This window comes from Peromyscus maniculatus, chromosome 18, assembly GCF_049852395.1.
Source record: "Peromyscus maniculatus bairdii isolate BWxNUB_F1_BW_parent chromosome 18, HU_Pman_BW_mat_3.1, whole genome shotgun sequence".
Lineage (NCBI taxonomy): Eukaryota > Metazoa > Chordata > Mammalia > Rodentia > Cricetidae > Peromyscus > Peromyscus maniculatus.
The window spans coordinates 34,271,396-34,285,702 of NC_134869.1; the positions used below are offsets into that span (position 1 = coordinate 34,271,396).

The 14,307-nt window shown below is 35.9% G+C and overlaps 1 protein-coding gene across 7 annotated transcripts in view; it reads right to left on the minus strand.

The window, feature by feature from the left end:
- Positions 1-14,307, minus strand: part of Nav3 (neuron navigator 3) — a 521,591-nt gene that overhangs the window by 213,056 nt on the left and 294,228 nt on the right. For all 7 annotated transcript variants that reach the window (XM_042263540.2, XM_076553883.1, XM_076553884.1 and 4 more), the window contains exons 4-5: positions 3,595-3,667; positions 679-862 (exon numbers count right to left, since the gene is read on the minus strand). In XM_042263540.2, coding sequence (XP_042119474.2) covers positions 679-862; positions 3,595-3,667 — 257 coding nt within the window. The remainder of the gene's footprint in view (positions 1-678; positions 863-3,594; positions 3,668-14,307) is intronic.

The following is a 14,307-nucleotide window of genomic DNA, read 5'->3' on the forward strand; positions in this document are numbered from 1 at the left end:
TTGATGTAAATTCAGCCAGTTGAACAGTTCTACAACTTCAGCTGAGGCTTTCTAGACAAGAAGGTGTTTCCTCTCCCTCCCACACGGCTGCTTTTCAGATTATAGTTGCCTAGTCAGTGCCCCTAATCACATGGACTGTATCGGCAAGAGCCAAAACTTAAGCCACACAAATACATACACATTCGCACATACAGATGTACACACAATACATTATCTTAAAACCAGTGTGTTCTCAGATGCTCCAAAGTGCTTTGAATAATAATCCTTGACTTTTGAAAGATTTAGTCAACACAAACTATCAATAAAAGGTAACTATACCTCAGGATACCAGGATTCAAATGATACATGGGAAGTATTAAAGTAATTGACCAGAGGAAGAACCCACAACACTTTGCTTTCATATATATATATATATATATATATATATATATATATATATATATATATATATCACCATTAGAAGACAGACAAAAGTGTGCATCCTAAGAATATGACAGGCTTTTCCTGTCCGATCCAAAGAGAAGGGGTTTGAGCCTTTTCGCCACCAGCTACATATCTGGGGCACACGAAAAACAAAAGCACATAAAGATAATTTTAAACTCATCATAATTTAAAAAGTCAAACTGCATCTAAACAAACTCATTTTAAATGCAGCCCCTGCATCCCCCCCTTCCTTACCTAGACTGCATATCTTGCTGGGTTTTGACCTGACTGGCTTCCGACTGTGGAGCAGTATGAGTCACGCGCTGTTGAAGTTCCACCAGGGACTGATAATACTGCTGTTGATGGTGCTGCTGCTGCTTGTAGCGAGACAAACTGAAAAACAGCCCTAGGATGGCTTTTAAGTTTCCATTTCTTATTTCTGTATCAAATGGGGGGAAAAATGTAAGACATGGTCAAATACATTGAGTCGATTTTCCCGTATGAATAAAAGTCTAGATGTGACCTCTTCAACCAGATCGATGAGGATAAAAGAAACAAGTTGCTCCCCTTACTCACAGTTTCAGTTGATGACGAGCTTCTCAACGCTGCCAACATTACAAAGTGGCTTGAGATATCACAGAGAGAAGCAAGGCAGAAGGAACACATCCAACAAAACAAGTATGCTCTATGGGTTGTGGTTTTCCTGAGTCTTGGAAGAGGATGTGTTCACTGCCTTGGGGCAACGATTTTATTTTGCACCCTGCTTCCCTCCCAAATGCACACAGCTGTTGCCCACATAGACTTGGCTATGGAGAAATGAAACTACTTAAACTACTTAAGTCGCCTTGCACTTATAAATACTGGTTATGTGTATATCTCATACGATCAACTGGGTTTAGAGCAATCAGCATTCTTTCCAAATCATCACGAGCCAGCCTAGACACATATTTGGATGTGCACATATGACTTCAAGAGACTATTTCATAGCAATTTTTAGTTGAAATGCTATTTTCTTTCATTTTAGTGTTCTGTTTATTTCATGCTATATGCTACTAAATAACAATGATTAACTTACAGAACTCTAAGGGATTTATTTAACAGGCATCAATTCAAACATATAGGGTTCCTGTATGAGATTTTCCAATGCTGCATAATAAAATTAAGTACTCATATTCAGCTACAACACGAAGTTACTTTTTACAACAAGTATCTGTATAAACTTGAAAATTTCATACCAGTACAAAAAGCATTTTTAGCATAATATACTCACTCACCCCTTCCAGCTGTTCTCACACAAGACCCCACCATGTCCCCATGTCCCATTCCCATTCTTTTCTGAAGTTATAACCTCATAACCAGGAAAAGTGATGTGAGTAAAGTCTGATAATATTCCATGCATGGGCATGTTTTAAATAAAGCTTCCTGTTGGTCACTAAATATTCTCCCCTGAGGTGTCAGGTCCCCTTCTGGAGTTAGGTAGACTAACAAGCTCTCGGGGATTTCCTCATTGATGACTAACCCTGACTGTGTAGTATTGTTGAATCCCACAAGGTACACCTGGGATTGATACGTTTTCTTCCTCAGACATTCCTTTTAATTTCCCTGATCTAGGAGAGTTGTTTTGATCAAAATAATGATTTTTCTTCCTGTAAACTTAAGTGATCTTGTTCACAAGGTTCTTCCATTAGGCTTTTTATATGTATGCCTAATTTTGAATGTATTTTTAAACAAAGCATGTATTTTTTAAATGAACCAAAATCAGTAATTTTGCATTAATAAAGTTACTATGAGATATAAAATGAGCAATAGAAACATTTCTTGCTTGCTTTTGGTCATTCACATAGCAGAACCTAGTTAGGGTGGAATTTTATTCAAATACTAAGTAATAGAACCACTAGTTAGATTTTAATCTTAACCTGTTAGCCACTAAATATGTAATCGAATTATATATCATATTATGTCTCATGTAAACATAAAATCTTCATGGAAAATTAAAATATGAAGAAATTGAGAATGTAAAGTAAATCTATTAATATATTTTATATTGCAGATACATTTTTTATTCTAGTGACAAGATTTAAAAACTTAAAACTTCAATATTTGCAATTTTAGTGGCAGAAAATAATTCCAAAGAAAATTAGTTGCAGGAAAAGGTAGAATCTTAAGGTATTTTCTACTGTCCATCAGAAGATTAAATATATTATTTGCTTCCAAATTATTTTCACAAGTGTAGATCCAAAAGGACTTAGGATTTCAGGTTCTTATAGTTGATTTTTATTAACTGTTTTGGAAGTTTTATAAATGTTTCCTAATAATACATTAAAATCACTCCTGAGCTGTTTCAGTTATAATCCAGTGAGACAAAAACCTTTCTTTTCACATGTTAATACATATGATACATAAGATTAAAAGTGAACAGATGGAGGGAAAGAAAGAAATACATAGCAACAATGGATGATGGGGGAAGGGCACAGGAATAGAAACATCATTTCATTTTAATTATGGCAAAGTTTAAGCTAGATAGAGTTTTGAAAATATCACCTTTATGTGTGGAAGAGAGAAAGGCTCTGAGCCCAGAAGTAAACAAAACCAGTTCAATCTTTTTTCTTGTTGACATACTACAATTTAATATAATTTAATTTTGACTAAAATTAAATGTCAGTCTGGCCTATAATGATCTCAAAATATATTTACAAATAGGACTTATTAATATTGGCAGTCCAAGCATTTAAGAATTCATTGTCATTTACATAAACTTACACATATTTGACTATCATTATTACCTTGGTCATATCATGGAAGTGTTATTGGCAAAATATTTGTACATGAATTATACTATTTACTTGCATTTATATCCATGTATTACTAAGACTAGCATAATCATCTATCCATTTACGAAGTTAAAAATCTCTGTGTTAGTAATAATATGTAAGTGCTATGTTGATTCATCTCCATCCCATATATTGACAGAAAGAGTAATACTAGAAAATGCAAAAATATTTTCATAATTAAAGCACACAGGAACACTACCAGCCATCATGTTTGTTTTATGCATCTATGAATTTCCTTCCTTAACTAAAAAGATCTGCACAGCAGTGCTACATCTCTAACACAATGAAAAACTCTCTCAGAACCACTGACGCCATTTGTGGAAATGGTACAGTTTCTTACCTTCAGCCGATAGGCCTTGGACATTTACTCCTCGGGCTGCTAGAAAACTAAGGCAGACTTCAACATTTTCAATCTGCAACATGAAAAGCAATGAAAAGGCCAGTTAGAGGATTACCCTTCAGTAAGCGCATGAGCGAGAATGAAACAAGGAAGAAAAAAAAAGAATTAATACTTTACATTCATTTCATTCTAGAGAGAGTTACCAGAGTTTTACTAGAATTATCTTGGCCGAATAGAGAGTGACCATAAAGCTGCCATTGTCTACTTTGGTACTTGAAAACAATTAATAAAGGCACAACCAAGAATGGCATTCTTGATTCATAGCAACCCACCTACGTATCACAAGACTAGATCTGTATTTTACAAATAAGTCTCAATGAAAACATCCATATGAGATGAGATTACAGTATTGCAATTACTAGAATATTAGGATGTGGGATATTGAATTCAGTCAGTAATATTCCTTAAGTTTGCAGAAGCTGTATAAAAGAGAGAGCTATTATATGAAATAAACGAGAGTTATTTTTAACTGTAAGCCATAGAAAAATTTTATTTTAAAAGTTGTATTTGCATTTTGACAGTTGAGGAAGCCCATGGTTAAATGCAAATATGATCTCTCCTATTTTAAAGGGGCAATGTGCATGGCTTTTAAGTAGTTATTTAGTATGACAGTCAGCTTGTAACCATTTAAAATGGGGGTGGGTACTGAGTCTACCAGGCAAGAGATTGTTCTCAATGTTGGTCAGGCAATTAATTGTACAAGTAAGTCACCTTGATGACTGTTCCTAGAGGGTTCCAGGTGATTGTGATTTTAAAAATATTCTAAGTATGGTGTATACTAAGTTAAAGAAAATATTTAAAGTTAACAACTAGGCAAGGTATTAATTTCAGTCTTATTTCATTCTTATCAAAAGCCACACAGAAGGACCCATAAAGTTCTGTCAGCTCACCATCACAGGAAGGTTGATATGCCTCAGAAAAACAACAATGTATTCAACAATCCATCTATCCAAATGGGCAGGTTATATTACTTATTAAATATAATCTTGTGCAAAATGAAATCTAAGTCATAGCATCCAATGAGCTTTTTTTTTTTTTTGGTTCACAAATAAAGCCAAGGCATACACATTTGCTTTGAGAAAAAAAATCATACTGATAAGAAAGTATTATTGAAAGTACTTTGTTGTTCAAATAATATAGAGCTGAAAAATTGACCAAAGTGCAACCAGTATATTTCAAGTCTTCAGTGAGGTTCTAATCACTAAGCCATCTCCACCCCCTAGCATAGCATTTGAATGCAATGGGTACTCAATACATGCTTGAAAAATACAGGAGAAAATAAGGCAATATACCAAACTGATCTTTGTATTTACAAATGAAATAGATAAAAAAAGAAAAAATAACAACAGTGAGCCAGTTGTCTTTTAATCCAAAGTCTACATGTTATAAAAATCACACTTATTCCCTATACCATACTCCAGGAAAAAAAAATGAACCATAAAGTTAGTGGGTTGGGGCTATCTATCAGTAGGTATTTAGATTGTAACTCTTAATATTAATCTAAATCTAACCTATTTTTACATATAAAGCAGCAGACATCCAGAGGTATCATAGAAATAAGCAAATGAAACAAAAAAGCAAGAACACATTATGTGATGCTCAAAAGGTATGCATTAAAGACAAGCAAAGAAAGACAGTAGAAGCAGAAACTACAATGGCGGTGAACATTAGACTGAGATAGCTCAAAGATACTGGGATGCTGGAAGTGTATTCTTTTGACATAAATAATTAACAGATGCATACACACCCATTGGATCAATTGGCTATGTATCCAATGCTACAGTATTTTATGTATCATTGAAGCATGTTTAATCTACACTTCTCTTAGAGTACTTTAAATATTTTTCTACGGTGTTTTATCTCAATTCAAAAACAAGGATAAGTTATTGGTCTCTTGTAGTAGGAGGATTACAAATGAATTCGTTCTGAGTTCCATGACTGGTATATTCCTCATCTGATGCAATTAGCAATCCCGATTTCAACTGATGGATAATTACTCCAAAGACTTTTACTTGCCTACTACTGTTGTAGCAGTTTTAAGTCCTTTCTTCTTTAAGCTACTTAACTTTTACTAGTACAGAATGCCACGTTTCCATCTTTCATGCCTTAAATTTCACCATTGCTAAGCAACTAGGAAAATACCGACAGCATAAGGGAAATAAAACACAGAGTTCCTACATTCTGTATTCAACAAATGTATTCAGAAGTATCAAAACATACAGGTAAACTGAGCATTAAAGCTTTTGGTTCCTCTCCGAACATTTAATGGCATTACAAACACCTAAACTAAAACCTTGCAGTAGGAAGTAATTAAACTATATATTCTAATGTGTGTGTGTGTGTGTGTGTGTGTGTGTGTGTGTGTGTGTGTGTGTGTGTGTGTTTACAGGTACAGATATCTGCAGAGGCCAGAAGAGGGCATCAATCCTCTGGAACTGTATTTACAGGTGGTTGTGAGGCAACTAACATGGGTGCTAGTTGAAATTGAACTCAGATCCTGCGTAAGAACAGCAAGCTCACGGCTGGAGAGACAGCTCAGCAGTTAAGAGCACTGGCTGCTCTTCCAGAGGATGTGGGTTCAATTCCCAGCAATCACGTGGTGGCTCACAACCATTTATGGTGGGATCTGATGTTCTCTTTGTGTATAAAGTCAGTAAAGCACTGATATACATAAAATAAATAAAAAAATCCTTTAAAAGAAACAAAAAACACAGCAAACTCTATTAACCACTTATCCATTTCTCTAGCTTGAAGGTTCTCATTGCAAAATGTATATAGTTTCTACCTGTATAATTTTACATCATATTGGAGCACTGCCATTTAGGTTCATATTATACAAAACTGGGTTATTTATTCATTCACTCATGATGTACTTATTACCCTACTTAAGAAAGAGATACTACTCTAAAATATTTTAAAGAGCACAGGCTAATTTCCAATCATTTCACATATTCCCATAAGAAATAGAGACCCAGTTGACAAAACATGAATAACCGGTTGGCTCATGGTTATACATGTATGTTGATCCTTAAGAACTTGTTAAATATGGACATGTACAGCTGCTAAGTTACAAATTGGGTTTCAAACGAGGAAAGGGAGGGATCAAACCATCTCTTTTTCACTTATAGGACACTCAAAACAGTCAGAAATATATTTATAGCTTTGATTATTTTAATTCAGGGTTAACGTATTCTAGATATAAACACAACTTTTATACTACCAAGAGTTGTATTTATTGATTTTAGTGTTGTATAATCAACTCCAAACAAAAACATCTTTACATTGAACATACACACATGATTATTGACCTTCTGCTTTACAGCAGAACTGGTCTAACCTGTTCTAAGAAATGTACCTGGAGGAATCTCTCACAACATCATTAACAGTTAGACCTTGTGGTGTCCTCACAGGTTTCTTTGATACTTACTTAAGAGTATTTAATGAAATCTACCTTTGGACATTCAGTGACTGAAAATGATTAATATTAGCGTTAGAATCCATGTTTAAATCTTAGCCATGGTACAGGAATTAGCAGCATGTGATTAATTCACCCAGCAACTATTGGCTGTTTATTATGAGCAAAGGGCTCTGTGGGAGAGTGAAGGGATATAAAAATGAATTACAAGGTCTTTGGTTTTGTGAGCTTGTAAAATAGCTGTCGAGACAGTAAAGATTCATACATCACTATAATACAAGACACTGTATGATAAATTCCAAAAAGATATATAAACAACATTGGATGCTCCTGGAAAGAATGGAGTCATCAATTTCCATGACGGATCTGCAGACGCCTCCACAGAGTGTCATTTAGAGTTGAGAGATAATTTGGATTTGGATAAAGCTAGACAAGCTGCAGAGGACGGGACAGGGCCCATCAACCAGAGCTACCACATGGACAACTGTTCATGGGTTGTTCAAGAGAGCGCGGCAACCCTTCACTCTACGCAGTGACGTGCACAGAGGTGATCTTCACCTGGCACGGAAAGGGTCCTCTCTGCCCTTCGACTCAAATACCACTGCAACAGGAAGAAACAATGGATCACAGCCCAAGGTGCAGGGATGAAATAGCTGACGTCGTTTATCCACAAGATGCATATCCCAGTTAGTACACATGTGAAAAGCAGGTCCCTATTATTGTGAAGAACTCAAGCCAGTCTGACTTGTCCCCTCTATGGAGAGGCAGACTTTTGTGACATGCTAGGATTTATTATTATCATTATTATAGTAATTATTATTATTATTAACTTTACTTTGAGATAAGATCACACTATGTACCACAGACTGACCTTGAACTCTTGATCCTCCTGCCTCAGCTTACCAAGGGCTGGGATTATAGACATGTGCTGCTATGCCTGGCATCTGTTACGCTTCTGTTTCCCATAATGAACTCATAACCATACAAATTAGTTAAATAACTAAGTAAATTAACTAAGTAATAAATATCATTGCTACCGAGATCAAAATGAGATGGCTCACTGCCATCAAAATTGTATTCTACTATATTTAAATTATTAGATTTCAGCCAAAAGATTTAACTGAATACAAACTTGTATAGAGAAAAAAAAGTAAAATATAGCAATTGTTTTGCTTTAGTTAAAAGTTATATGGTGGCTATGTTCATTTATTACTTTAATAACTATCTAATTTTTTTTTGAAGCTCAAAGAGATCTTATTGGAGTTTAAAAGAAAAACTATCCTGGAGTAGGCAAACTGTAAATGTTAGAAGATGTCTAGGGGAGATGAATGGAAGAAAGGAGAAAGAAATGCCCTTTGAGATTGTGCATGGCAGAGAAGCAGCCACATGTGGGTCAAACAAGCAGCCACATGTTGGGAGGAGTCTTTAGAGAAAGAATAAGGAAGCCCCAAATGGTAGGAAAACGTTTTTATGACAGACATAGAAGTAATAAAATAAAAACTGAGGCTTTTCTGTATATTCCAGAGAAGCCGGCCAACTTTGAAGCCTCCTGGCTGTGGCCTCATACACCACTATGGATATAGGCAGGAATCATGGGAGGAAAGTGTGGAGGCCCAAATTACTCAGGGTCAGAGAATCTGAGCTTGCTTTACCAGCAGGGCTACATAAGAGGTTGATTGGTCCACGGGCTTGGGCACCAGGTATTTGGAAGGGTCTACACTTGGCTGTATCTAGCAGGGGGAGATCTTTTGCCTCGCCCTGTGGCATTGTCATAAAAAAGCCCTTTTGAATAAAGTTCTGGGCCATTGGGTATTGACCCAGGTCCTCCTGAAGTTATCTTATATTTCTGTCTTTCTTATCGTTGGATAGGTCTATCATTCTATCTACAAGTTTTTCATCCCTCTCCCCTCAAGAGTACCCTGGGAATGGTGGGGGTAGGGTCCCCCATGGAAAAGTATACTATTTCATTGAAGAATTGATTATTCTACCTACCTCTTTAACTTAACTTACCATAAACTCCAATCAGGTCAGAGAATCTATTCTCTTGACCAGAACTTTACCTTAGTGTGCCTCTATTGCTACTGTCACAGCTTCCCAAAGAGGTAACCCTAATATCATTTAGAAGCCAGATCATGGATCAGAACTTGTAAACACAATTGCTATTCCTAAAGACAATTTCAAGTCCTGAAAAAAACATTTTTAAGCTTTTATTGTTGGTTGTTTGACAATTTTGTATACACATAAAGTGCATTCTGGTTATTATCACCCCATCTCCCACCCACCTCTATTGTGTCCTCTCCTCCCTTCAAACCTTTCTTGATTCAGGACTTAAAAAAAAACATATGCCGGGCGGTGGTGGCGCACGCCTTTATTCCCAGCAGAGGCAGGCGGATCTCTGTGAGTTCAAGGCCAGCCTGGGCTACCAAGTGAGTTCCAGGAAAGGCGCAAAGCTACACAGAGAAACCCTGTCTCGAAAAAAAAAAAAAAAGAAAGAAAGAAAAAGAAAAAAACATATAAATGAGAAATAGTTCCAATATAAAATGATAACTGTTATGCTATGAGAGACATGGACTCTTAAAATGGAAGTCAAAAATCGATTTTCAGTCAGATCCCCAAAGGACCAAGAAAAAATAAAGTCTGAATCCTGTCTAAAACAGTTATAAAGGGATCCTCTTCTAAAGGAGCCATTTTTATAGCACATTATAATGAAAAAGGTACTGAACCAAGAACTGAACTGACATATTTATAGAAACAGGCTACAGTTTTCACATCCACATTTTTCTGCTTAAAAAGAAGCCTGCTTGATCTCCAAGCAGGCTAAGGAGGACTAGTTTATTGAGGGGCCTAAGGTATGAGGTGACCCCATGAACAAAGCTAAGTGTCAGCAGGTCACAGTTAGGAAACATCTGAGGCTGTGGGACTCAAGTTGAGAACAGCCAGGGATACAGGATCCTGAGCCTCACCAATGTCTTTCTCCACAGCTCTTAAGTATTCACCAGTATGAAAATTCTAAGAAGGTTAATAGACTTTGAATCTATTTGAAGAATCCACTGAGGAGGAGAGGCTGGGAAAAAAAGATCCTGGTGTCAGAAATCATGAAGTCCAGAGCAATTTGGAGGCAGGAGAACAGGATGAGAAAATAAATATGGCTTAAAGAAGAATACGCTCCAAGTTCTGATGAGGGTCACGGCTGAACTTAAAGCTTGATCACATGGTATGTTTTTAGTTAAAGGAGTAAAGTGTCCAATTTATGCAGTTTTACTAATAAATGCTCAATCTTCACAAATCAATTTTACCCATGACTGACTGATTCTTTAAACAATGATTTTAATGTGTTTCATTTTTACAGCATAGCCATTATTCTCTTGGTTCACAACATGTTGCATGAAAAATAAGACAGTCTACACATCTTATATTACATGCTAACTACGGAAGCAAGAGGTGATTCTTTAAACAATGATTTTAATGTGTTTCATTTTTACAGCATAGCCATTATTCTCTTGGTTCACAACATGTTGCATGAAAAATAAGACAGTCTATACATCTTATATCACATGTTAACTACGGAAGCAAGAGGAATGGGTTGGATGCTACTTCCCAATTTTCTCCACCGCAGACTTGTCAGAGCTAGCATAGGGAGCAAGCTGAAAAGCGATTTTAAGCACCTAGCTATTTACTCTAAATAGAAACCCGTTTCTTTTTATCTTCCCCATAAAGTTTGATAAGAATAACTTTGTTGTTCCCATCTACAAACAGCTTAGTGAAACTGACTTGCATTTTGTGTAGGAATGAGTAATAAATGGTACAGCCAGAATTCAAACACAAACCCTGTAGCCTGCAGTGAAGATGATTTCTCTCTCACACTGTTCTGACAAATGTAATGTAGACAGTGTAGCTGAGCTATTCCTTCCCCTGGCTAAAAGTGTCTACACCATTGGCACATGGCTAAGACACAGTGTCAAGCACAAAATAGATGTCCAAGAAATGTTTGGTGAATGTAGTAGGTCAAGATAGAATAGAGTGCAAAATTCACTTGCCCCACATAATATGTATGTTTACAAGGTTTAAATACCTCCAAATTGTTTCTTAAGTATCTAATGCTTTTGTGTATGTACAGAGACCAAAACACATGATCAGTAAGGTGACCACAATCAGTGGAATTCCAGCAGGCACCAAAAGCCAGCCATGACAGGAGGGAATTCTGCTCTGGCCTTTTAAAAAGAAACACAGATCAAATGACATCTTGATTCGGACCCACTGATAACTACTTCCGTTATGGTCTCAAGGCCTGTGATGAAATTTCAATACTTTTAATTCATTGAATTGGTGATGGTTTAGTACAATTCCAGGAGGCAATTCAGTTATCTGCAGAGGAAATCAAAAGACATTGTATCTTCTGCAAACCAGGGTGATCTGGGCCCATGTGAACAGTGCCTTTGCAAGTCTCACCTTCTGAAGTTGTAATTTAAAACAAAAAACAATTCTTCAGAGAGAGAATAAAAAGCTTGATTAGGTGTCAATGCCACCAAGAAGCAAGGATCTCATGCTTCCTGCTCCCAAATTTGCAGGCCAAGAGAGGGAAGATTTCAAGGTAATTCCATTTGTCTATTTTCTGTATTTCTTTCCTTCTTTGTTTCTTCAGCTTTTAGTTTTTAACCATTCCATGGTTAGATACAAGAAATGGTTTACAGCCGGGCGGTGGTGGTGCACGCCTTTAATCCCAGCACTCGGGAGGCAGAGGCAGGCGGATCTCTGTGAGTTCGAGGCCAGCCTGGGCTACCAAGTGAGTTCCAGGAAAGGTGCAAAGCTACACAAAGAAACCCTGTCTCGAAAAACCAAAAAAAAAAAACAAACAAACAAAAAAAATGGTTTACTTGATAAGCACCATGGTGAAGTGTATAAATGCTTTACAGTCAAGTAAATCTAGTTTTCATTTGAGCATTGCTGTGCACAGGCTATTAGAAACCAGGATATGTTTACTATCAAACTCTCAGACTCCTGAAGAATGTAATTGGAATGAAGACATTTTGAATTCCTTACTCAAAGTATTATGTGAGGATTAAAAATTAAGAGTTTAGCTGTATGATAGGAACTAGGCATGCGTATATCTATGTATCTATTTATAAAAATATAAACATATACTCATACTAGAAAGAGAGAGGAATTCATTTCTGTTTATATATGTGGTGTGTGTGTGTGTGTGTGTGTGTTGTTCATGTGTGAAAATAAGCTTTTCCTAAATACATATTTGCTATAATACAAGTGTGTACATTTCTATGTGCATATGTCTATATGTTGATAAATATAGACCTAGATATTTTAAGTTCAGAAAGATTTTATCAGAAAAGTTTCTTTTTGCTCAAAATCACTTTAACATTACTTTAACTAACTTGGTAGAGAATAATAATTACCAAGTGTTAACATTTGTTTTCAGATATAAGTGGCATTGAATCATCATCATCATGAACTATAATGGGCAGAATGAAGTATCACAGCATTCTGACAAGCTGCATCAGTACCCACTGACCTGAAGATTTCAGTATTTTAAATTAGTTCCTCCTTTTCTGTTTGTCCCAAGGACAAAACAACTAAAAAGGAACTTGGTGTTTTATCACGAAGTCACAAAACCAATGTGTAATTTAACCATAAAAATCTATAAATATTATTTCTGTCTTATGACCACACCCTTCCTCAACTGCATGGGCTTTTATATTCCTGCCACAAGTGGAAGAAACACGTGATCTAGAAAAGGATGCTTCTTTGTGTCACAAGTTTGGAGTAGGAAAAGTGAAAAGTGTGGCATTAAAATGCTAGAGAGGAAGGGAGAGCAGAGAGGGGGGAGGGAGGGAGCGAGGGAGGGAGGGAGGGAGGGAGGGAGAAAGCAATTTCAACCAAACCCCAAATTTTGTAAACAATGAAGAAATGATTGCAATGTATGGATAAGTAAAAGACTAAGAGTAGCTGATAGAACACCACCAAATGGAAAGAACAAAACTAGGTACCAGTAGTACCTAATTTAAATGCTTACTACATAACTACTGTATCAAAACAGTGTGACAATAGAAAAAGAATAAAGAGATCACAGTGGACAGAACGGAGAGCCTATAAAAAAGGCACAAAAGTGGAAATAATTAAAATTGGCCAAGAAGCGAAGGCAATACAATGAAGAACAGACCTAATTGTCAAAAAGGAGATGCTGAAATAACTGGATACCACATATAAAACATCAGACCTAGATGCAGACTTCGCATTCTTTCCAGAAAATTAATGTAAAATATATAATACATTTAAAGATAAACCACCGAAAGTAAAATTGTGAGAGCACAGGAAAAAAATCTAGACCATCTTGGATATGGATATGACTTTTCTGATGCAACTTGAAATGCAGGGTCTGTGAAAAAAAAATGAAAGCTAGACTTCAACCTTCTTGTCTGAAAAGATACAATGGTAAAATAATAAAAGAACAATAAGTGGGTGGAAGAATTTCCAAAAATGCCTCTTATCTGAAATATACATGATACACATACATTTTAACAAGATGCATGCACTGGATATATACATTATTTATATACCTCTCAGATATACATTATATATAAAATAGACATGAGTTATGAGAGCGGACATACAGCTAATTGTTCTCCTAGTTCTAATTCTGTCATGAATTTGTTATTTTTTATTTTGATAGTGGGTAAGTATGCAAAATATATTCAATACTAAAAGTAAAAAATGTAATGTGAAGCTTCCAGCTTCCACATCAAATGCCAATTCTTACTGTAATCAAGTCCATTAAGTGGTGTAGAGTTTGGGTCTATGTAATTTTTGTGTGTGAAGTTTTTAATTTATTTGTAAAGTTTTTAATAATAAAGTTTACTAAAAAATAAAATACACAAAGATCCCTTAAACCTCAAAAATAAGAAAAGCCAATCTGATAAAAAAAAAAAAAAAGATGGAGCCATAGTTCTGAGAATAACGCAGCACCAGGAAAAACACTCGGACAGTATTTAGCTTATGAAAAAATGGTCATTACTCTACGTCACCATAGAGTGTCATATTAAAACTCAGTGTGTTAACACTACACACCTACCCAGAATAGCCAAAATATGGAACAATTCAAGCACTAACTGCTCATGAGATGTGTAGAACTGAAACTTTTTTCATTCTAAATAGGAATACAAACACCCCCCTTGTAGGTAGTGCCACTGTCCTACAGAATTATACAAACTTACTTAAATTATACA